We start from the raw sequence: 25,935 nt of genomic DNA, 5'->3' as shown, positions 1-25,935 counted from the left end.
AGAGGACTGCTTTGTGCAAATGTACGCAGGTTACCTAAATTACCTCTTGAAATTACTACCTACAGTGCTTGTGTTCGGAACTCAAGAGAATAACTAGACAGTTCTTAGGCAGGCTTTTTCAGTAGCAAGTAGAAAGTATATGACATCTATAAAATATAACTGCAGTCCTAACTAGAAATAAGTTCACAGGATTTGGAAGGGACCTCGGCACCTTTCCAGCCCAATGTCCAGCGCAAAACAGGATCAGCTATGGGATCAGACTGGGCTGCTCCGAGCTTTATTCAGTCAGGTTTTCAAAATCTTCAAGAATGGAGATGACACTACCTCCCTGGGAAAAGCTTTCCAGTGCTTGACTGTCCTCATGGTGAAAAAGGATGTTCTTAAGGTGATTAAGGTGAGAAAAGAAACAGGTTGGGAATGAAGCACTCACTAGATGCTACAGGCAATTTACTGCCAAATCAGGCATATTGATATCATTCCTCACTAGCACAGACGAAACTTCACATGAAGCTTTTCCATTCTTCTTACATCTCTCCAGATTACCCTGGTTATCTCCCACCTGATGGTCATTACCAGATAAATGGAGACAGCTGCCTCTGTCTTTGCCTCCTTTACTCCTGCCCTTTTTGCTTTCTCTTTCTGCCCTGAAGCAGAGGAGATTACAGCCTTGTTCTAGGTCAGATGCATGTCCTGTAGCCTCCCTAGATGCTTCAATTCACCCAGTCAGTAAGACCCAAAGCAGTCATAGCCTTTTCTAGTGCAGACATGACACTGCTTTCTAAGAAGGTGGAAACTCCCATGTATCCATGGATGTTTAATTGCGGATAGAAAGAAGAACACTGGCAACAAAGGAGCTTAGATAACTTCCTTGTGTTATTGGTCATCCTCATTCCATGAAGAGAAAAACCCAAGGGACTGTCCAAAGAACCCAAAGCCAGATTCAAGGACTGTCATGTATCGTAGCTCTTCCTCACATAGGCAGAAGTGAGTCAGCTATGTGAGCTGAGAGGAACTAAAACATAACATCTGCCTGCACAGAAAAAAATATGTTGAAGATCTGCTTTCACATTTTGCTTCACCTCCTGTCCCACAGATCAGAGGCCGTGTAAAGCCACGTTTCATCCTGGTAGTTAAAGCACTCAGGCAGAAAAAAAGAATTTAACTTGAGTCATTCATGTTCTGGCTGAAAATTAGCAGCTCCAAGAAGCACAGTTATTTTGTGACCAATTACATATTCTTTTAGTGAAATTACAAATAATTAAAAAAATAGTGCTAGGGTTTACTAGAGAGTTTTTAAGCCCAAGATACTTGTTTTTTCTTTAAAAATTGTAAGCAAAACCTGAAAATCTTAATTTTAAAAGTGGCTTCTATCCTGGACTCAAACTACCTATGCCCGACAGCATCACTTTAAATATTAAATATGCTAGCCTTGTTCAAGACATATTTTTAGCACAGTGTTATTTAATATGTCAAACACGGTTTCTCAGATGAATTTCTACACAGTACAATTGTCTCACTTGTACTATTCATCTCTTCCCTCAAGTTCCTAGTCCTACAACCAGTATTTAAAATAAATCATAGCAAATCCTTCTGTTCTGAAAATCTGCTCTTGGTTTTGGGCTGGATAGTGATGAGGGACAGAGGGGCTGTTTTCTGGCATGGAGCGACTGGTGTTACTTGGGAGCTCTATTGCAGTGAAGGGGTTGCCAGCAGCCTGCAGCTCTGAAACACCTGATGTGCTTAAACTTCATTCTCATAGCCAGATCACTGTTTACACATGGCTCATGCGCTTCAGACTACTGAGCTGTCTTGATTGTACCAATTTCATAGCAGTGAGCAAAAAAGAGGGCATGTAGGTTGTTTGTAAAAAGTGAGTATTCTCTTGCATTTAGAGCAGAAGGTAGAAGAACTCAGTTATAGCAAACATAACATGATAGTTCTGGGTTTACAGTAAAATTGCCTTAAAACCCCATAGAGAATTTATTTTATTGTGCTATAAACAGTGGTACTTTACAGTACAGTTCCCCATTCGCTAAGGCTTAGCCTGAATCACTTCAAGCTCTTCTCAAGGTATGCAGTGAGCATGGCAGGGAGGGGATGATGGATGATTTCACTGATAGGGAAAGTGGGAGGAAGCCTGGAAAAGGAGCAGTTTGCAAAGCAGAGTGGAAAGGACAGGAAACTGCTACTCATACTGTGCTGAGGCTGGAGGTAGAGATGAACGGATTGCAATAGCTACACAGGAGAACCTTGAGATGATTCTTTGAGCAAATATATGAAGACTTGGATCTACCTGCCAAGAATGTACTTGTTTCCCTTCCTCTCCCCTTGTAACTGGACCTGAAGAAAGGATGCAAATGTTGTCTATGGGGCATGCTTTTTCTTTAGGTCAGTTTAGAAAAAGACTTTGAGGAATGCTCACGTTTTAAAATCTGATGAACAATTCCCAGTTCTCCTTCTGGAAGAAGATTCAAAACTGCAGCTATTTTGCACAGCACCAGACCACGACATTTCATTTCCATGATGATGCAATAAATGCCTACCCTCAGCACAAGCTTTTCAGCCATGATTCAAGTAGTAATTAAAGCTTCTTGAACGATAGTTATGTTTAACAACTGCAGAAATGGGATCAGTCTGTCCAATTACTACTGTGACTTTACAACTTCTTAAATAAAATCTGGTCTTGGTAAATATATGGCATCTATAAAAACAGCTTTATTTTCTTTCAGTGTGACCTGCTTTGTAGAGAATGACTGCCAAGTGGAACAAAAAAAGAGAAGTGCCGAAAGTCTGAGGTTTGAAAGATGAGGAGGAAAGGTGCCAGAGGTGCTGCACAGAGCAGAGCCCAAAGACTGTGACTGGTATGGGCTGTGGTCTTCCCTGGAGAAGCCACTACCTTATCACTGCCGGGAGTGAAGCAACTGTCAGGGAACAGGCAAAGCTCCCTCTTAATTCCATCCAGGACTTGCAAGATCCAGAAATCTCTTTGCACAACTAGTCCCACCATCTGCACTGCAGCTTAATTCCTGGTCCTAAAACTCCATAAAGCAGTGGTGTTGGTTGGTATAAGAGGCTGGTGGTATCTCTGACCCCAAGCGGACATACTGAGAACAGATGAAGCTGCAGGAGAGTTGCTTCTAACAGTCTGCTAACCAAGGCAACAGCCTCTTTTGCATGTGCCCAGCATAGGTCCATATTGCTCCACGACCTGCTTCAGTCAGTTCTCACTCCATGAAACCTTTGTGGTTTCTTCTGTGCTGTCCCCTGATTTTGGGAATTGCTCCTCCCCCGACCTCTGAACCAAAAATGATGGATATGATGAAGTCTGACAGTTACTAACCAGGCAAAAATTGTGCTTAGTTTGTTACTGCTGCTTCTATCCTACCTTTTCTCCACCATTTCACGTGGTACATCTCCCTGCTTGCCACATTAAGAGCTTGGCCATGCAGGTGGATCTTTAGCTGCATCACTTGCTGGGCCTGGCACACTGGGCTCTGTCTGCCAATAATGCTGTCAGCTATAACTGGAGCCACAACTGTACCTGGGTTCAGAGGAGAAGGGCTCCTTAGGTGTTTCTCTGGTCATGCTCATTTGAGTTCTGCATCCAAGACCACTACAGTACCCTCACCTAACCAGGACCCTGTTACTGACAGGACACGATACTGATGACATCCTCATCTATTCTGCTCTCCTGCTGTGGTGCACCAAGGTTTGTGTGTTTTTCTGAGCTCAAAGGATCCTTTAAGATCTCAGAGAAGCAACACAAAGTTTAACAGGGTGCTGTGAGCATGCTCTGTACATAAGGATAGTGGATAAACAAGAACTGCAGTGAACTTCCTATATTAGCAAAAATCTGTGTATTATTTCTATTCAACAGAGCCTTACCTGCTGATGGAGCATTTTAGCTCCAACACTTAATAAGCAGGCAGTAACCTTTCCTGGCTAAGAGCTGAATGTGCAGCACAGAGAAGACATAGGACGAGCCCATGTCACTGAATAGTCAGAACAAATTCAATTAAGAACCAGGTGCAGTTTAAGGCTCATCATTAATAAATCAAATACATTAAAAAAGATTATGATCCAATACTGTCCACAGATGCTGTGATCTGTTCTGGAGCCAGTTTACATTAATTACACTGGGGTATACTTGCTTCCATTGATTGCTATGCCTAAACTCATCTACCTATGGAGACATCAGAAGGAATTACAGAAATAGTAAATCCTGGATAATTCAGAATCAGGGAAATATTCCCCTGCAGTGGGCCAGAGGATCAGGTGGAACCTACATTTAAGGACACAGGGTTCTGAGAAGCCACAAAAAAAGTACTAGTGCCATTTTCTGTGTTGTTATGTCAAAGATGCCAACACCTGAGCAGGCAGCCTTGTCAACTCAGCTGGTGTTAGTCTTTAATTTCAGGAACAAGGTGAAGATCACCTTTTGGACATCACTCTCTTTTAAACCAGTTTTCTAAGTACTTGATAGCGAACAGTGATGAAAGTAAAATGAGACCTCTGAACAGACCATCAGCCTATCACTGCTGTGGTGCTGCTTGCTGGGGTTAGGCTTTGCTAGACCAGGTAGTTTTTATTCTCATCACTACTTTAATTACTGAATTTTTCCTTCCTTCTATCAGAGAATCTCAATAATTTACTTGATTTGTTTTGCCTCACAACCTCTGAGCTGCTTCTCCAATGTAAGGTGGCAGATTATGGTGGGTCAGGACAAAGAAAACCTGTGATTTGGAGCTCTGGTCTTCTGCCTTAGGCAAAATCCCTATCCAGACACCAAGTGCTTTGGCCTATTCTCATCGCAAAGTAAAATAATTTGTATAGAAGCAGATCTTCACGATTAGCTTTTTCCTGGACCATCAGACCTGTAGGTACTGTAAAAATCTGGAGTGGCTAAAGGATGGCCAGATAACACCCAATAAAATGATTCAGCTAACTTAAAGCCTCCTCCTTCATAACCTTTTATCTGAAGGTGTATTAGCCAAGAGTGATGTGTACAACACAAGATGTGTGTCTACTGGGTTGTCTATTGGCTTGTGTGAGGGTTCCCAGTAACATGTCATGGGAGAGGTGCAAACATATGATGATGGAGGAATGGGAAAGACCAGTAAAACACTGGTGGGGTGGCATAACAAATCAAGCAAATTGTAGTGACAGAAAGAGTAGGCTCGTTTGGTGAACATCATGGCACATCATGCTCATATTCATGTGCTTATGCTTTGCTCCTGAGATTTGCTGACTGTTACCTCCCTTCCTTCTGTCTCACCCACTCACACAGTCCCTCCTGCCCAGAGCTCTCTGCTTAACTCCAGTGAATTGCTCTCTTCCAATTTCTCTTAATGGCTTTACTGTTTACCTGAGCCTGTGTCAGCCACAGCGTCTCACACACCTCTTCCTTTCTGCCCCTCTATTTCTCCTCTAACTAATCTGCAATAATATGCCTGCCACAACTGTTTTCCTGCCCTCATCTTTGCTGTTCTGTCTGCAGACAGCCCTACTGCCCTTAATGTGATGCAACTGTTCATTCTCTCATCCCCTCCAAAAAGACCCTGGAGATACCCTACAGGAAGGATGCTACAATAAATTGTGTATGCAATTTCTCTTATAAATGGGAAGAGTAATAACTCATGAAATAATGTTTAAATAAATTCCTCCCAAGCCCCAGGAGGCCTCTGAGTGGTAGGCTACGCTTCTATCTTCATGAAGAAAATCAATAGCAGTGCTATATTGCCACTGTGCTCTGGCTTCCACGCTACTCATTCGCCCCCCCCGCCATACAAAGTACAGACTGTGTTCAAGGAAATGGGTGCTCCCAGGGGAGGAACACGGCTTTGTGCACTTAAGGTAATGATGTCACTTGAGGTCGCCATGTAAACAGTTACGGATATGAAAATCTGCAGTTTTGTCAACAGAGGTGGAACCTGGGGACCTAGCTTAAGAGTTGGAGCTTTTTTATAAAATGTATCCCTAATTTACCTGCAGAGCTTCTTCCCAGAAACAACAGATGCTATACCTAATCAGCATTAATCGCCTTGTTACAGAAAAGCAACTGGGAATAGACAGTACTTGAGGTACTGACAAAAGGATACACTAATGGCATTGATTTGTCCAGCCTACTACAACCTCCCCTTACTATTCTGCCTTCTGTGTGAAAAGTTTAGAAGTCTGGGGGTTGGGCTGCATCTCCCAGCACCAGTTTTTCATCTTGATCTGCTGCAAGAGCAGCCCTGGAATGGGATCTCTGAGCAAGGCATCCTTTTGAACAGCTCTGGGACAGGATGCTCTGCTGTGGGCTTTGTGGCTTTTCAATGGAGAAGCTCTGAACCCACACCCAACCCTAAGAGAGGAGGTTAAATAACGACACCAACTGAAAGATCAGCCTCATGAGCCACATGGGGAGATAAAGGCATTCTGTTCTTTACCAGGATTAGAGGCCATCTGTAAAGTTTCAACCACAAATGTACGCATTTTGTTATGTTGAACCCTGAGGGCTTTGTAGTTCTCAGCTGATTGAATGATATTCCCAGTACTACTCCTCCCTGATCGTACAGCAATTCAGTATCTGCCATGAATACCCAGCAGCAGGCTGGAAGGTAGAAGCTAACACCACAGATTTGTCACCAGCCTCTGTCTCTAAATTGATTATCTGCTCTGTCCACTTCAGTCTCCACCTTCCAGCAGCAGGCTGGAGGGTAGAAGCTAATACCACAATTTGCCATCAGCCTCCTCTGTCTCTAAATTGATTATCTCCTCTGTCCACTTCAGTGTCCATCAAGAAGGGGCCCAGTCATAAATCAGATTCGCAGTTTTGTCCAAACCAAGCACACCAGAGAACAACATGCTACATTTCCTGACCAATCTGGCGGCCTTCTATGATGGGGCTACAGAACTGATGGATAGGGGCAGAGCAGTTGACGTCAATCTACCTGGACTTGTGCAAAGCGTTTGACACTATCCCACATAACATCTTTGTCTGGAGAGACATCCTTATCTGAAGAGACATTCTAAACCGGAGAGACATAAATTTGATGGATGGACCACTCGGTGGATAAAGAATTGGCTGGAAGGCCACACGCAGAAAGTTGTGGTCAGTGGCTCAATGTCCAACTGGAGACCAGTAACAAGTGGTGTTCCTCAGGGGCCGGTGTTGGGACCAGCCCTGTTAAACATCTTTGTCGGCGACGTGGACAGTGGGATTGAGTGCGCCCTCAGCAAGTTTGCCGATGACACCAAGCTGTGTGATTCGGTTGATACGCTGGAGGGAAGGGATGCCATCCAGAGGGACCTGGACATGCTTGAGAGGTGGCCAGTGCCAACCTCATGAAGTTCAACAATGTGTAGTGCAAGGTCCTACACCTGGGTCAGAGCAATCCCAGGCACAGCTACAGGCTGGGTGGAGAAGAGATTCAGTGACCACCAAGACTTCCTTCATCTCTCCTTGAGCCATCTGCTTGGCTCAGGCCCCACTATGGCCGTTCACTTGCTCTCATCTCCTTCTTCTCCTACAGAAACCCAAAAGGCCAGGCTGGGGTAACTCGAGAGGCTTTTATGCTCACTCTAGCAATAGGTTAAGGCTCCTGACGAGCAGAATTTCCTTCCTAGCAGTAGCTGGGCTGTGGCTCACCTACACTCTGTCTCCTAGAGAGAAAAAGCAACATTCTACAATGCAGCTGGCAGGAGGAATGTGTTAGTACCCTATTAATTAGTGAAACAGCTCTGCTCTGTTAGTGTTAAAATACCTTCCTGCCTCTTGAAGCAAGGAAAGTTCCTGGTTAGGCTGGTGGACTGATTATATACTTGACCTACAGGAGCTTACACTAAAGGCAACTTTATGACACTTGCTTCTCCTTATGGGGCTGACTAGAATTGGCCACTGTGCTTTCTGGTATTTTTGGCAAGATAAACACCAGCATGAGATCTAAGCTGGGAGGGGAACAAAACAGTAGTTACGATTTACTGCCAAGTTCCTGGTGTGATGAAGATGCCACTGCCACAAACCCTCATCATCACTGTAGCATTCCAACCAATTGCCACATTGCCCATTCTTTTTTAACATGAACTGTAACATCACTGACTGCTACATAAAAGACAGACAGACTGTCTGGATGGGGATTTCAGCACAGGGAAGAGAAATTAAAAATGCAAAATAGAAAAACAGATGGCATAAGCTTCATTAAAATAATATCTCGTCTCCTGGGGATCCCAGGAGGATCCATTGCTTTCTAGTGGATATGGTGCCCCTGAGACTTACTCTTGGGGATTATTCTGTTCCTCCGTCTCTCCTTATCACAACTCTCTTCTGTTTTCAAAAAGCTTGTGGTATATGCTCCATCTGGACATGCCTCCTAATAAGGATGTGCTGGAGACATCCACACTAAGCACTAATGTACACCCAGACTTCCCTCCCTCTCTCCCCCATGCCAGGAGCCTCCTTATCAAGTGATTTTAAAGACAGAAAAAAGCAGTTCTTGACAGAAAGCCAAAATGGGAGTGTTAGAAAAGTAAGAAATACATAATTAATATGGACATAATATCAATAAGGGTTTAGGATGATGAACTACGTGAACTGGGAGATGTTATTTCCACTTGGTGTGAGGTTCTCTTCTTTTTTGATGTGTCCCCAGCAGCAAGCTAAATGTTTTACTGTTCCATTTATAAACCAGGTGTAATCTTTAAGAATTCACTAGAAATATGTCACCTGCAACGTTTTTCTTGTATCTAACTGACCCCCAAAGCAAACACATGGCCAAATGTATTTATTCAGAAGGGGAGAAACAACAAAGGAAAAGACCATTCAAGCAGAAGGATGAATCTATGTTCCATGCACGCAGCACAGCAAATTCTTTCTGTTATACTTCAATCACTGCAGCCTCTGGAAGCAAAAGTTGTATTCATGCTGGGTTGGTATTTAATTGAGCTCACTTGAACCAAGCTTCCAGCAAGCACATATGATAGATTTATATATGAATCTTCATAGAGTGAAAAATGACATTTATCAACCTTCCATCCGAGCATTTGACATTTGAACAATTGATTCTGATTTAACAGTGAAAAATGGCACTACCCATATGGAAAACCCACAATAGGATTAAAACCCCAAACAACGGCTCTGCCAGTTAAGCTATCAAACATTTATGTACTACCTTAACTTTTTCTAGCCTTAAAGAGATTAAAAAACCAATCCAAATCCTGACAAGTTTAATGCAGAAGAGACAAAAAGGTCTAGTTGGAGGAACAGGGGCCAGAGCTAGGAGATGCGAGCCATTAAACTGCTTGAAAATTGTAATGGCTGGGCAGATTTTAAGCGTAACAGCAGCAGGAGCTGATGCGGATTAAAGGCATGCTACACTGGATTTAGACAATATAGACAATGTTAGTCTCATTTTGCCCCAGGTAACCCAGAGCTTATCTGGGTATGGCTAAGAGTAGAGAGTCAGTCCAAATGCTACTAGATATGTGTTCACCTAACTAAAGAGGCACGCTGTTTCCATAGGCAGAGAGAGAGGTGTTTGAGCAGATTTCTCTCTGGAGACAAGGCAGCCTTGCAAGACAATTGCAAGTGCCTCTTAAGCACGTAGGTTTCCCCCACTATTACCTTCATGAGTATATTGTGGTCTGCACTGAGTATAAACCAGGCAGGATCACTAGCTGGAAATGAGGTCCTGGCAATACTACACCTCTATCTACAGCAGAAATTGTTCAAACTCTTCCAATACCTCCTTTTGCCTCTTTATTGATGGACAGCAGCATTCAGCAGTAGCTAAATGAAATAAAATCTTCCCTGTGCGGAAAAGCAGAAGTTCTGGAAGAAAGACAAATCATTCTGTTGTATCTGACCTTGGGAAAAGTACGGTAAGCTCTGCAGAAGTGTAACTGTGGCGTATTTTCATGTATTAGTCCATTTTAATGATTAGTTGCCTTGCACTCAGCTAATGCAACAGGCTTCCTCTTAGCCACCTCCAGCTGGTAAATTCCAGTTTACATCAGATTGAGTTTTCCCTGTCATATTTTTCTCATTTCTATTATTCTAGTTTTCATGTGTTTTCTCTGTGGTATTTCATAGTCTGTTGTACTTTTGCCTCCCAAATACGCTATAACTAAATTTTCTTTGTAGACTCATGCATTTTGTGTCAAAGTCATTATTAAACACTCCATTAGCAATGTCCTTTCGTCTGATACCCTCTCCTTCTCAAAATACATTACCTGATGTGTTTTAAGTTCCTGGGCTTCTCAACCTACTGGCTTTGCTTAAACACTTAGAGATCTACCTCAAATTACTTTTTCATTTCATTTGCATGAATTGAACTTGTTATCTCTGAATCCAAATCTATATCCTATGATCAAATCACCTATAATGTCCTCATCACTTACTAAAGCCAAGTCACATTAGCAAATCTCTGGAGGGTATTTTTATTGCCTAGAAATGCAAGAATATCCCAGGCTTACCAATAATAGCATCAATTGCTCTCCAACTTGATTCCTGATGTTAAATTATCTAAAACAACTATTGCAGTAGCATTTATCTCTCTAATAACATCACAGAACTCTCTCAGCAGTGAAAAAGGATCCTGGTGGCATATGGCATGCTGGCAGTGATAATCCTTTACCAAACTGTGACTTGTGCTGTCATTAACACATATTGCTGCTCCCTGCCTTTTCCTGAGAAGCAGCCACTGGTTTTAGAGTATTCATGACTGCAACTGCAGGACAGGTCTTTTTGTCCCAGTGCACTTGCTCATACCTATATAAGTAGCTCAAGGTCCTTCTCTTTGCTGCATAATCTTGTTGCATTTGCATATCCAACTTTCTGTCTTCTCGTTCCTAATCACACTTTCAGTGAGATCCTGCCAATTCACTTCCTTTTCCTTTGCTGTCTATAGGTCTACTCTGTGACATTCCTTTCTGCACTGCTATGACCAGATTTGTCTGACTGTTCCATTTACCACATACTTAGGCAGAGCCTTGAGACTTCCCAAGTGCTCCCCAGCCTCTTCTTGTTTTCTTTAAAGCTGTTCTTAAAAATGACGGTAACACTAGTGTCTGCAGTAGGACTGCACGTACTTGGGTAAAACTATCTGTTGGAACATCTCTTCATAATCACACACCAATGCCCAAACTTCCCCAGATCTTCTTCAAACCTTAGCTGCCTGATGACCTTCCCTATCACTCATTTGTTAAGGGCCAGAGTTATTGCACTGAACATGTGGGCACCCACTTCTTTCAAAGCCTTCCCAACATGGCACAGCTACTCTCAATAAGCTTCAGCAGCACCCTCTCAGCATCATTTGTACTAATGTGAAGGATCAGGGGACTGCTTTCTGATCCTATTGCAAAATTTTTCAGATTTAAGATTCTATTTCATACCCACGTTCTAAGCAAAAAGCACACTGTTCCTTCATCAGGTTCTTGAGGCTCTGTGGCACAATAGTGGCTCAGGTTTTGGAGGCAGGACAGCCATGTATGGACTGCTGTCCTCTTGTTAGCATTGGCCTTACGAGGAAGCAGCGCATTGTGCTCACTGGATGATTCTGCTTCCAGAACTTAAAAAGTATTGCTCAGAAATAGAATGAGGTATGTGAAGCTTTAGAGACCTACAAGTCCTTCACCTCACAGTAACACAGCTCTATCTTTTCCTGGTAGTGGCCCAAGTCTCTGATCCTTTCCCTTTTGTTTGCAGTTATTCTGTCTTCTCTCCTTTTTACAGTCCCTCTATATTATCTTCATTCTTTATCTGGCCAAGCCTTGATCTTAGCTTGATAAAAATCTGTGGGTTTAAAAAGATACGCCTTCCTTTCAAGGAATAGCTTTCTTCCTCTACCACAGCCCAAGGTACAGAGTCCTTGCACATTTGTAGGTCAGTTCCCTCAGCAGCAGAATCACAATGATAAAACTGCTCTGTGAGCTGTTTGAGCTGAACTGGCATGCTCAGCCACATGCATGGAGATCTGCACATGATCCCATGAGCACCTCATTGTATTTCAGACCTTGGATTCAGCCTTTTCACTTTCCATCAGCAAAGACTCACCTAATTTCACTTGAAGTGGGGACGGCTTATAGTTCATGGCTACAGTCTCTCCCTCCCTCGTATCGCAATCTCTGTCCGAAATGGATGCAGCTGTTGGATCCTGTTAAAAGAGAAAACAAAACAAAACAGAATGGTTTAGCTAAAAGTTATGCAGGCTCTTCTCTAACTTGCTGTTAGGCGAGTCCATTCCCACCCACATTCAGAGTGAGCACAGAACATGCTGGTGTTTTGAATGGCTGAAACCCAGAGGCAAACCATAGGATTTTAGAAGCACATTTAGCATGCTAAAAGTACCTCTGGAAATGCCAGATTTCAACATCAGACTTACATGATGGATGATATTGGGAATACAATGTGGAGGGTGGGTCACCAGTTCAAGTTCAGCCTGGGTTGGCAGTAGTCCCAAACCATTTTCATGTGATGACTCTTTGGGGTTTTGTACGAAACGCATTTACAGTTTCACCTGGGTCTCAAGTGGACCAGTCAACCTCGTGATTAAAACTAAAAAGTTTGTGACCAGCTCTTTGTGAAAGTCCAGCTCAGAAGGAATGAGGGCTGAATGAGTGGGAGAATTCAATCTCCAGTTCATCCTGGGAGAGGAATGAAGATGCCTGTACTTCCAATACTGAATCTCTTTCATGGCTAACTGGGAAGATTTAATTTCAGTGTCTGTCAGCACAGCATCCTTCTCTGTCACTAAAATGCTCTCAAAGCTCCCCAAATACAGAGTCCGTTCCATGATGCCCACTTGCATCCAACCTAATCCAGGCAGTCTTGTACAGCACACCAAAGGGTTCAGAGAGAGACAAACTACAAATTCAGGCAGTTCTACCAGAACCTAAAAATATTTAAAGTCCTTTCAAGCAAACGTCACACCTGTTGGAAATCTCTCTAATCAGCACCATAACGAAAATTAAAATTGTTTTCAAACATTTGCCTTTTTCCTCCAAGAATCTAGAAACTAAATTGGACATGCATGCATATCCATACAGCTGTATGTGTATGTAAATTTGGATTTACCACACTAAACAACAAAATAAAGCAGCTGAATGGCAAAAATACAGCAGTTGAAATTAAATGAAGGTAAAAGTGAAGTGGTACACCAAACGACAACAACCCCAACTTTATAAATTAAAATTATGAGCTGTAGCTAGCTAGTATCGCTCAAGGAAGAGATCTTGGATGACAGGTTCCATCAGATAATAGGCACAGATCTACGGAGGGAGGGAACCAGAGAGGCACCGCCATAGGCTCATGCTGTTCTTCTTCTCTTGGGGACATGATACAGGGGTAGGTGAGACCTTTCATCTGACTTGAAATAGCCATCCTTATTTTCTGTGTCAGAACCTATTCTATGATCTCAGCTGAAGACCAGCTCTTGTGGTATCCTCTGAGCACGGGATCGGTCTCAAACACACCCAGATGTAGGGGCTAGACCAGAATCCAAGCTCTAGGAAAGGATATTCATGGGAATAGCCAGATAATATAAAGGGTATAGCTGTTTCCCAGGCATGCTAGAAATTCTCCAAGAGGGATGTGTAAGATGGTAAGTGGCATCACCCGAGTCCAGGCTTCCTGGGTGAGAACCTTATATCCAACAGTCTGGGAAAAGGCAGAATACAGCCATTTTTAAGGAGCATGACTCCAAGAGCTGGATGCTTCCTAGTGCTACTGAACACAAACAAGTCCTTGGAGCCCCAGTCTGCTGGCTGCAGGAAGGCATGGGAGTAGAAATATTACAGTTAAGGACATGGTGTGGTCGCCATATACTGCCTCCTATGATGGTGCAGTCCAGCAGAGAGCCAGGTGAGCTCACAGCCAGCAGTTCACATGGCAGAGAAGGAGCCTGGCCACCCAGACTAGCTCAGGTTCACATTGTTAAAATTATGCTTGAACTCTTTAAATCAAAACCAGCCCTTACTTTTCTCAGAAGCTGATGTGCTGACAGTAGCTTTTCCTTGTGGGTGACCTGCCAGTGACATTAGACATCCATTTGCATGAACAGAGTGAGAGGAGAAATATTTTGAGGTGCCTGCGATTATTTGGACTCTGGTCCAGAGGACTCAGACGGAGCAATCTCAAAGCTGGGCTCTAGACCAAACAAACAGAAAAGGATTCCTAGAACTCCAGAAAAAAACAAAGATGATTTTCAAAGAGCGATTCATTCCATCCTGTCTTAAGACTCATCTTAAAAGGAGATGAATCCGCCCTTGGAGATGTGTCTCCTTCTCCCCACTGACTATCGAGACGGTCTGGCAACTGGTGGAGACTGTACCCCTTCCTCTGACACAGGAGGTGGGACTGATGAAGGACACAGCAGCAGAGTCCATAATAATGCCAGTCCACACCAGGCATTCATCTCCAAGGTTTGGAACAACACTTTTCTGCCCCAGCAGCATGGCATCTCTACAGCAGACCTGCAGGGGAACATGTTATGGCCACACAACAGACCCATGACTTGCAGAGAGAGATCACAAAGCACCAGCAGCATCTGGGTGACCACCACTACACGCACAGGCCAGACTGCTTTCTCCAGAGAGTAAAATGGATCCAAAAGGAAACCAAGCTGGGCCAAAGACAGCATCCCCAGTGCCAGTGGGTATCCATCCCTGTCCCAGGAGTGCCAAGGCACTGTCGTATCTCCCATCCATCACTTCATATACGTTCTGCAGCAACGCACAAGACTCCATAGTAACAACCCTGGCTGCGAGAACGACAGCATTCCCACGCAGCTCGGCTGGAGCTGCCTCTTTGCACGAACACACTTTGCTTCTGTGCATACTGAACGGGTGCATTTCTTTCTTTCTATCTCATCCACTTAGAGAAACGTTTACTTGACTAATTAGCCTTTTCCTTGTGAATGCCTGTGAGTACACCGAGACTCACCGCAGGCTTTCGCTACTGCAATTCACTTGGTGATTTTGCCCTTTTTTACAAGCCTCTCCAGACCAACGCATTCAGCACTGACCCCGACATCAAAATCTCAGCTACATGGTGTGACCAGTCCCAGGCCAGACAATGTGATTTCTCTCTGCTTGCTGAGGGGAACACAACACTCCCAATCAAAAGGCAAGTGCTGAGATGTAGCTGCAGGGGCTCTAAATGGCTATGGAAATGTAATACTTTTAAGGGACTTTTTTGTTCCTGAGGCCTCCTTATGATTTCATTCCTAGGGGGAAAAATACATTCAATCAGGCCACTTTATGAATATTTGGCCAGAACCAGAGTTGAATCAAAGTTTTCTCCCCACATGCTCACAGCTTAATTGGGCATGCAAAACCATGGCATTCGAACAGTGGGGCAGTCAGTTCCTTACTAGCTTGTTTTTTCCTCCAGGTTTGACAAAACGGACCTCAAAAACTGCCCTCCTGCTAAGTACAGCCACGTCCTACTGTGTGTGTACCACACGCTGTTTCTGAACAACAGAAATTAATTCCAGTGAACCTTCATGGAGCATGAGTGCTGTGAATCCTTTAATATACAGGAGCACAGAGAGAAGCTGAAAACACTTCAAACCAAAATCAGGAGTTTAAGGAGGATGACACGCAGCAGGGTTTTTATTCTTTCTCTTTCTTTGAAATCCCTCCTTTTGTTTTTGTAGTTTTTAGCACAAAAAAACATCTGCCTTAATGCACCGGGTCAGTAGCCTTTTTACTCTTTATCATCTATCTCTCCCAGCACTGAATATGGGGTGGAAACAGCACCAAACAGCCAGCAAACTGTGCAGTTGCACCCTGATCAATGGAGCTGGGTGCTGAGTACAAACACACCATTGTAGCACCTTGGAAAATGCAGCTTCCTTTGCCTTCCTTGATAGTTGCTTAATAAGCCTCTTCTTTCCATCTGGTAAATCATAGAATCATAGAATCATAGAATCGTAAGGGTTGGAAAGGACCTTAAGATCATCTAGTTCCAACCCCCCTGCCATAGGCAGGGACACCTTGCCCTAAACCATGTGGCTCAAGGCTCTGTCCAACCTGGCCTTGAACACCGCCAGGGATGGAGCATCCACAACCTCCCTGGGCAACCCATTCCAGTGCTTCACCACCCTCACTGTAAAGAACTTCTGCCTTATATCTAATCTAAACTTCCTCTGTTTAAGTTTGAACCCATTACCCCTTGTCCTACCACTACAGTCCCTAAGGAAGAGTCCCTCCCCAGCATCCTTGTAGACCCCCTTCGGATACTGGAAGGCTGCTGTGAAGTCACCACGCAGCTTCTCTTCTCCAGGCTGAACAGCCCCAACTTTCTCAGCCTGTCTTCATACGGGAGGTGCTCCAGCCCTCTTATCATCCTCGTGGCCCTCCTCTGGACTCGCTCCAACAGCTCCATGTCCTTTTTATGTTGAGGACACCAGAACTGTACGCAGTACTCCAAGTGGGGTCTCACAAGAGCAGAGTAGAGGGGCAGGATCACCTCCTTCGACCTGCTGGTCACACTTCTTTTGATGCAGCCCAGGATACGGTTGGCTTTCTGGGCTGCGAGCGCGCACTGCTGGCTCATGTTAAGCTTCTCGTCAACCAACACCCCCAAGTCCTTTTCTGCAGGGCTGCTCTGAATCTCTTCTCTGCCCAGCCTGTAGCAGTGCCTGGGGTTGCCCCGACCCAGGTGTAGGACCTTGCACTTGGCTTGGTTAAACTTCATAAGGTTGGCATCGGCCCACCTCACAAGCGTGTCAAGGTCCCTCTGGATGGCATCCCTTCCCTCCAGCGTATCAACCAAACCACACAGCTTGGTGTCATCGGCAAACTTGCTGAGGGTGCACTCAATCCCACTGTCCATGTCACCGACAAAGATGTTGAACAGGACCGGTCCCAACACCGATCCCTGAGGGACACCACTCGTTACAGGTTTCCAACTGGACATCAAGCCATTTACCACAACTCTTTGCGTGCGGCCATCGAGCCAGTTTTTTATCCACCGAGTGGTCCATCTATCAAATTGATGTCTCTCCCATTTAGAGACAAGGATGTCATGTGGGACAGTGTCGAATGCTTTGCACAAGTCCAGGTAGATGACATCAACTGCTCTGCCTCTGTCCATCAGTTCCGTGGCTCCATCATAGAAGGCCACCAAATTGGTCAGGCAGGATTTCCCCTTAGTGAAGCCATGTTGGCTGTCACCAACCACCTCGTTGTTTTTCATGTGCCTTAGCATGTTTTCCAGGAGAAACTGTTCCAAGATTTTGCCAGGCACAGAGGTGAGGCTGACTGGTCTGTAGTTCCCCAGGTCTTCCACCTTCCCCTTCTTGAAAATGGGGGTTATATTTCCCTTCTTCCAGTCATCGGGAACTTCACCTGCATGCCAGCATTTTTCGAATATGATGGACAGTGGCTTAGCAACTTCATTCGCCAGCTCCTTCAGGACCCGTGGATGGATTTCATCAGGTCCCATGGACTTGTGCACGTTCAGGTTCTTAAGATGGTCTCGAACCTGATCCTCTCCTACAGTGGGCCTAAGGTCTTCGTTCTCACAGTCCCTGCATTTGCTTTCCAAGACTTGGGTTGTGTGGTCAGAGCATTTGCTGGTGAAGACTGAGGCAAAGAAGTCATTAAGAACCTCAGCCTTCTCCAAATCCTTTGGGACTCCAGTGCATGTGAAAGGGAACGGGCACGTGCAGTTTCTGAGCCCTTCAGCTGCCCTAGAAACGTAAGTGGAAACTGAGACATCTCTACCTGCCCACCCTTCCCAATTGTAAAAATCAGCCACTGTTACAGAAGATGTTCTCCATTTTGCTGTCTGTGATAAATTCTATGATTATTAAAGCAGCTCTGGTTTTTGATAAAAAACAGAAGGGCACAATTGTCCTTACCCCCTAATTTTGAGGGAAGACACAATATATAGGGTTTTACTCACCACTTCTCTCCATAGTTCAGAGACTTTGCTCTGATCATCACCAGCTGAATCAGTACGAGCTGACTGCTCAGGAGTATCATCCAGCTACCTTTGTCTCTCTCTACTACCAAGCAACGATGTGCTTGCTGTATTCTAACTTAAAGACGCTGGTACTCTCGGTACCAACATGTGTGACAGCCTATAGTGAGTGCTCACAGCTCAGCAGGCTCCTGCTTTCTGAAGCTGCCCATGTGGGTTCACTTGCTGCAAACAAATGCTAACAAGAAAGGACAAGCCCAAGTGTTTTGCTTCTTTTCCACATCAAACATTGAGTTTGGAGAAAACTGATAGATGTTCTGTGCATGGGAGACTGACTTAATGAGCAGGAAAACAAGTGAGAAACCACATGCACCCCAATACACGGGGTACATTCAGGTCACTGAGCAGTTTCTATCATTCCCACGTTGTCATCCGAGACTCTCAGGCCAGAACATTGCTCCTGTTAATAAATATTTATGCCTCAGTCTCTCTGCCCTGGGAACAGAAAATCCTATGCCCTTTGCAGATTTCCTCTGCCTCAAGCTGTATTGCACTAGGTTATCCTGAGAAATGCGGCTGTAGGCAGCAGGCTTCTGGAGAGCCTGATGTGCACAGGTGGGTAAAAGCAGCATCTCACCGGTATTTTGGACAACAGACCTCTGCAGCATCCAGGTACCTCTACAGTATAGACATGAAATATCTATGAACATAAAGTGCTTAAAAAACCCCACTGGGAACAAAACCACTGGGAACCGAGACATGCATCATCTGTCTGTGTAAGAAACAGCATAAAAGGAGAGGTTCAAAAGCTGTCAGATTTATAGTGGATGAAGCTGAATCCACCATATAGATGAACAATGATCAGTAATGGCATGTCCAGCAAGAGAAAGGAAAGCACAGGGGAACGAATGGCAGGAATGGAACTTGCAAGCCTCATAAAAGACTGTCATGCTCTCTCCTCTGCATCCTTTGGGCTTCTGCTTCAACACAACTGTACGCTTAAATATACAGTTTTTGAGCTCATTATTTCATGGAAGATGTAATCCCCTCAGCAGTCCTATAGATAAAACTTGAAGCAACAACCATGCAGGAGCACGGGAATAATGGGGTTGTTCAGAGAAGAAAAGGGAAGGCTAAGGAGAGATACAATAGATGCATTCAGATACAGAAAGGGCTGCCACAGAGAAAAAAGGAGTAATTTTTTTTTTCATGTTTCTTATAACCAGAGTAAGACATTATTACTTAAAATTGCAGCAGGATTGGAAGGCAATTTCAGAGGAAACTGTAAAGCTAAGGCTAAGGAGCTGTACATTTGCCCGATGAAGTTGTGAAATTGCTGTTGCAAGACCAGGTTAGAAAACAATTTGTCACACAGAAAAGTCAACAGAGCTGATGTGGTTTTGGGGCAGCCTGATCTAGATTTGGTACAAGGTGGTAAGATGCCTGATCTTTTTAAGTCTCTTTCCCCCATCTATCTTAAGAGAAGAGGAGCCTGCTTCTAAGCCAGACTCATTTAAGGCAGAACACCAGTTTATCCTGGGAATGAAGTTCTCCAAACTCCCCTACCCACTGCCAAAGATCATTACTGGCCTTCACCTTCTTTCTGGGTGAGCTGAAGAAAAGCACCTTTTTTCTAAGTCTCATATGTTGAAGGACCTCTAGAATCACATAGAGACCAGAGCAGAAGGCTCCCAGGAAGACATGGTTGTCACTTTTCATCGACACGTGCATGCTGCTGGATCCAGATCACTAACTGCTCATCTCAGCATCACCACCCTGTACCAAAGTGAAAATAAATGCATTTTGGTGACACAGCACCTAATGCACTGAAATACAACCCGATAGCTACTGACTCAGTTTCAACAAAGCAATAAATGACAACTGTTTATCGACTTTCTACTAGCTCTGCCAATGCACAAGTTACAACACTGCTGTTCTTCTCTGAGCAATCACTGAACAGATCTCACTTAACAGCAACAAATTAGGCCTGCAATATCCCTACAAGATCCGAATTTTGAACCTGATTCCTTTATAATTGTAAGACAAACTGGTATTTGAAGCCATTTTTTTCAGCAATTCAAAAGGCAGCAGCACTAATTTTGCTGCATGATTAAGACGTCAAGTCTTAACAATTAAACTCAACCAGAACGTCACTGAAGTGACTTTACACTGTGTACACCTGCAGTCGGGGTAGCTCAACTCACTGGCAGGTAAGTTCGGATCTTTGCTTCGTTTCAAATGGGGCAGAAAAGAAGTGCTAATCTGCCTGTGTGAGCCACACTGCTTGTGCTGAAATGCTCTCTTGGAGCCATGACCAGGAAGGGTCTGCCTGACTGCCACATTCAAGCTGAAAAAAATGCAGCAAACAGAAAGGCATAAGCTGTGGAAAGGGAACAAGATGTTTCAGAGGTCTGTTTTCCTAATCAAAACCGACATTTGCAGCACAGGGAAGAAAGTTTTCTTAGATGACGAGGTATGACTAATCCTGGGAGTCCACAGTAACAGAGGAAGCACCAATTCAGTAAACAGACCAAATGGTTTCGGAAAGCAACTGAGGGACAAAGAAAAATGGGAGTAATTACACGATTTCTGTTAGATTTCCCTCCGAGAAACCAGCAGCACAAGCAGCCCCCGGTCCTTTCCTTTCAATCATGATAGAGTATATTTAAGACTGTATTTCCCTCCAGGCTCTTCTCACGCACGTAAGCCATCACTATTGCCACATGCTTTTATAGGTTTGGTATCTTGTGCTAACTTTACATTACTTAAATTGGATCATTAACATTGCAAATTAGAGAAATGCCATACTGCACTCCTCTAACTCCCTGCAGCCCTTGCCAGGCAGCTGGTATGCAATAACTATTTAAAACCAGCTATTAACTGAGATATGTTTTCAGGATGCTTCAATACCAAAACATTTCCTTCCTTATAAAGGATATATATGAGGACATTACACCTTTCCTTTTGTACCTGTGATTAAACAGAAACAGCTTTGAGATGCAATGTGAGACACACGAGTATTTCAGGCAATAAAGCACCACAAATTCCTTGGTAGCTATTGTCAGAGTCAGTTTAGCAACCGGCATCTGGCCAAACCAGGATTTCAAAAACCCCCAAACAACTTCACAACTGCTCTTTAAAACTTGACACATGAGGAAGAATACCCTCAAAACGACTGAAAATTGAGAAGCATGTCAGAGCCAAGGTCAAGGTGTATTTGGAGGACAGAGACAGGGATAAGAGCCCAGGCTCTTGGCTACATGCTGTAGCTGAATCCTATAGAAAATTGGAGAGCTCTACACAGCCCTAGCACTGCCTGTAAGGGACCACAGCAAGATCTTGTAGTGACTTAAATTCATGCTTGCTGGTTAGTGTTTAGAACTTCTTTCAAAGGTGTGTCCCATCTTTACTTGTTCAAGGCTTTAAAGAAGCCTTAACAAGACAAAAAGTCTATTTTCAAAGAGCTAATTGAGTTTTCGACCTGAGATGAAGACAGAGACCCTCCGATGTGACAGAGAGGAACTGTGCTTCCTTCCCATGGGCAACTCCAACATCTGGAGAAACTGGCTGAGAAGGTGCAAGACGAGCAGTGCCATCTCTGCTGAAATGCCATGGTCATGGGCATATACAGAATGCTTTATAGATCCTTCCCACATGCAGCTAGGCTGTTCCAGCTGTACATGAAAGACGAGATCAAAGTCTGCCCAAAGGAAACACTAAGAATGTTGGCTGGTTCTGGCAGATATTGAAGAAATGATATATTCTGACAAAAATGTCCCGGCACAATACAAATGATAGCAGGAGAGTTTTGTTCCAGTGATCTAAGTTCCCTCCAACATCCTGGAAATTGGATAATAGCTTTCATAAGCTATGGACTGGATCCACCATAGCAAATACAACGTTACTAAGCTTTCAAAGCCTCTGGCTGTAAGAATAATAGCAGGAAAAGCTAGGATGGCTCCACATCCATACCTTTCAATAGACCGAAGGCTCAAATCTGTGGTTCAATATCACAGCTATTAGTAGCATTCCTCTGGGGCCACTTGTTCTTTTACAGTTAGCAGTTAGGACCCTTAGTTTAAGAAAGCTGGCTGATTTTTACACATTCAACTCCTATACATGTAAGATGAATGAGGTCTTGCTTTTTGCTCCTGGAATTCGCCTGGCACCTTTAATCCAATGTCTCAGGATCCTTTTCTGAGCTGTTTGATTGCTTCTCCTGTTCACTCCTTCTCCATCAATCATTTTGATCCTGCCTTTCTCCTGTACCTAGTAAATCTCCCTTCTCCCAGATGGCAGGGCTAATCTGGCTCTGCAGGTTCTCTGACTGAGGTCTCAAGTCAACAAGACCCCCACAATGGACAATGCCACCCACTGCGTGTCAGTTTGATGTCAGACGTTTCTGGAATGAAAATGTGTGCAGATTGCAGAGCTTTTTTCAGCCTCTGGATTCATGTCGAAACCACAGGATGTCCTCTCATCGAACACCTACTTCATGTTTGCCAAGTCTATTGCCTTCAACCTAAGGCACCCTCAGCGGGGTGCTTGCTGTCTATACAAGCTGAGTTTGTACACCTGCACTTTGCCTGCACTCACAATCAAGGGCATGGATGGATGCTGTAAGTGCTATCAGCAGGGTATCACTGCATCTCCCCTTGGGTACTCAGCCAAAACTGGGTCAGGAAAGAGTTAGAGTCACCAGCATGGAAATCTCAAGGACCCAGCACCCTGCATTCTAGGGAAGTTGAAGGTCTGTGAATGCTGTGTCAGGATGTTGAAGGAAGGATGCTGAATGCAGTCAGGATGTTGAAGGAAGAGCAAATACCTGTGCATTCGTTCACGGTCAAAGCTACCTCTAGCTCCAGGAAAGAAAGATGCTGAGAAAACCAATGAAAGGAGACAGGCTGTAAGCAGGATCCAAAAAAAGGCTTGAAGAAGCACTGTGAGGGCCCACCACCCTGGGATGGAGGTTTAATGAGATTTCTCAGAAATAATAATGGGTTCCTAGTGGCTTTTCAACAAATCTAAAACCAAAGACTGTTCTAACACAACCAAAAAGATGAGCAGCTGCCCAAGGCTCACACACCAGGCGTATCTGTCACACTGCAGTCAGGAGGGGATCTCCATGGCGGACACCAGCTTAGCCTGGATGGAGCAGGGCCACAGGCCATGCTTTCATACCTCCTCAGTGCTGCCTCCTGACCCCATAGCCCAGGCTGAGTGGTTCAGCCAGGATCATGGTGGGTAACACTAATGGTTTTGAGAGGGCAGCCCCGGGCAGGACTGTTCTTGTCCTCATCTTGCCATGCTCAGTGTGGCCACCAGTTCAAAGTCTTCAGCACATTGCAGTAAGCGTGGCCAGAGAAGTCGTTTGCTCATCCTGCAAAACCGGATCCCAGCATTAAAACCTTACTGGTTTCTCTCCACTAGTACAGAAAATAAAGCCACCAAGCTGAGTGCTCAGCAGCCCTTTTCTCTTTTGCATGCTTTCAACTTGTCCCAAGAGATGGAGAGCTCAATCATCAGATTTCCATATTTATAAGGAGAGAGTTTCTGTTTAGCCAAGCTTGTGACAGAAATAACCCTGCAAACAGCAGCAGGAGCAGCAGCATGGCAAACACATCTGAGGGGTGGGGATGTGAAAGCCGAGGGAGATCTCAAGTCGCTCTCTACCTTGGCACGGTTTCCCAGCCCGGCGTGAGGAATTGTGAGGGCACAAATCATTTCGGCTTCTAAAATAAGAGCTTGCCTTGCCCAGCTCCCCACGCCTATGTCTCCATGGCTAATTAGCATCCGCAGGGATACAGATTCTCCTCTGATAAAGTGCGATGTGGCTCCCTTGCCCCCGACACGTTGTTTTAGGAATATCTTCATTATGTGACTAATCAGGGAAGCCAAGATAAAGATACAGGAGCTGACTTAAAGGGAAATGGTTAATTTTATAAATGTGGCTTATAAATTATTCTGCCTCCAAGGGGCAAGGATGCTTCTTGCCCTCCTAGTCCTGAAGAAAAAAGCGCAAAACTGAGGTCCCCGATGAAAAACCTGTTTTTATGCCCAGAAGTGGCAGATTTATCATCTCCCCTATTCACTAAGCTTGCTCCCAATTCCCTCGGTTATTGCAGGGTTGCAGTTTAGGTCTTGGAGAGCCTGCCAGCCCCATGCTATCTGCTGGGGCTGGGGTCAGCAAGGTGTCTGACAGCCCCTCTGCTGCCACACACTGTGGATGGGAAGTGACAAGCCTGGTTAGCATTTTACCACATTGAACTTAAAAGTCAGCAGCACACAAAATGCCAGCAGCATTCCCAGCCATCCCTTGAGAGCGGATGAGGATACTCAGCACTGTTAGCTTTCATGTAGCATATCGGGCTGTGGAAAGACCAGAGCATACCTTAAATATTAAGGTAAATTGGGCTTGGCAGGAGCTGTGTGAAATAAAGGCAAGCAGACACCATTTAGCAGCACAAGGAGAGGGTTTTTAGAGGAGAATTTGTCTCCCCTTGGTGTTCCCTGTAATAGAGCTGGTCTCCATCCGGCTCCAGCTTGTCTCCTTGGCCTCCCGTTGACAGCACCAGAAAGAGATATCAGGCCAGACGGCTTCCGCCTCGCTTCTCCTTTGAAGGCAGCCCCTTTATCAGCCGAAAACAAGCCATCTGTCCCTGGCCCCCTTCGAGGAGCCGCAGCAGATTGCGGCGCATGGGAGGAAGCACCACTCAAGGTGGGAACAGGAGGTCGAGGGAGCTCATTGCACGCACAAAAAGCCAAACCAGATCCCTAGCTGAGCTGGGGAGGCAGATGAAAGGATGGCCGCAGCACCAGTGCTCCCTGGGACGGGCTCAGGCACATGCACGCCCGCTCTCACTCTTTATTCAGCTCCCTCAGGACTGCTGCTCCTTCTGCTGCGAAGATATGGACCAGCCCCAAAACCCTGTGTTGGGGATCCCAAAGGCATTGCTGGAAGGCAGATTGCTGTAAGCCATGGAGGATTTTGCCTGCTTTGCTCAGCAAGTGTGACTGCCCAAATCTTTGCATTTTGACATTTGCCAAATGTCTACTCTTTGGGGTGAAATTTTGCACTCTGGACATTTCTCTCAGACTGATTTGAAGTACAGATGTATTTTTACATTATTTATATTATTATATATATAAAAATTATTCTATATTACATACACAATATTTTTTATATCTATATTCCTATTTTTTGTTGGGGTGAGGTGCTAAGAACACATTTCGTCACCCTGAGCCTTCCCCTCTAAGTAACAACCCTCTCAGCATCTACAGTCTGAGGCTGAGGCTGATGAGGGCAGGGGACTAACAGGGGATAAGCCGGGAAGGCAGGCATGGTCTGCCAAGAGGACTAGAGCTGACTGGAGAAAGGGAAACAGGCTAGATAGGTAGCCGGGAGGGGAAATAGGAACGGCTGAATAATGTTGCTACAAGAACAGGACCAAGAAGACAAGGAAAACAAAGGGCAGGGACAGTGAAAGGCTACCAGGGTTAAAAGGACATAGCTGCCAGACATCTGTGGTACAATGCACCTCTGTGCTCTGCCAGGGCTTGTGCACATGAAGGACAACAACCAGCCATTGCCATTACTTCCCCAGCTGATCCCAGGCTACCTTTGAGTGACGCTCCAGAAGCCTTCTTGCATTGAAGGGATTTAGGAGCCTAACTGGCTCTGCAGCCTGAACTCAGATAAGGCTGGTGGAACGGAGCAATGTGTTCAGACAACCCTGAGCTATAATAGTGCTGCTGTGCTGGGCCATGCTGGGTTTCCCTTATAGTCCACTTCCCTCTGTTAACACTGCAGGGAACTGACATAAGAAAAAACTAGTGGAGCTGGTTTGCCAAGCTCTCAAATATATCTACTGCAGCCTAATTTGAGCCCCTGCAACCTACGTGCTGCAGAACGGTCTTTAAGGACATACTCATGTAAACCCTTTCCCTTGGTAATTCAGAAGCCAGCATGGTCCTACACTGGAGATGAATCAGGTTTACACAAGGATGGAACAGAAGCCCAAGTACGT

At 44.7% G+C, this 25,935-nt stretch overlaps 1 protein-coding gene across 4 annotated transcripts in view; it reads right to left on the bottom strand.

Annotated features, from left to right (window-relative positions):
* FAM219A (family with sequence similarity 219 member A) overlaps positions 1 to 25,935 on the bottom strand; it is a 96,337-nt gene that overhangs the window by 30,888 nt on the left and 39,514 nt on the right. For all 4 annotated transcript variants that reach the window (XM_030511346.1, XM_030511347.1, XM_030511348.1 and 1 more), the window contains exon 2: positions 12,035 to 12,134. In XM_030511346.1, coding sequence (XP_030367206.1) covers positions 12,035 to 12,134 — 100 coding nt within the window. The remainder of the gene's footprint in view (positions 1 to 12,034; positions 12,135 to 25,935) is intronic.

The sequence above is a fragment of the Strigops habroptila genome, chromosome Z, assembly GCF_004027225.2.
Source record: "Strigops habroptila isolate Jane chromosome Z, bStrHab1.2.pri, whole genome shotgun sequence".
In the NCBI taxonomy this organism is placed as follows: domain Eukaryota; kingdom Metazoa; phylum Chordata; class Aves; order Psittaciformes; family Psittacidae; genus Strigops; species Strigops habroptila.
This window is presented reverse-complemented; position numbering and strand designations above follow the sequence as displayed.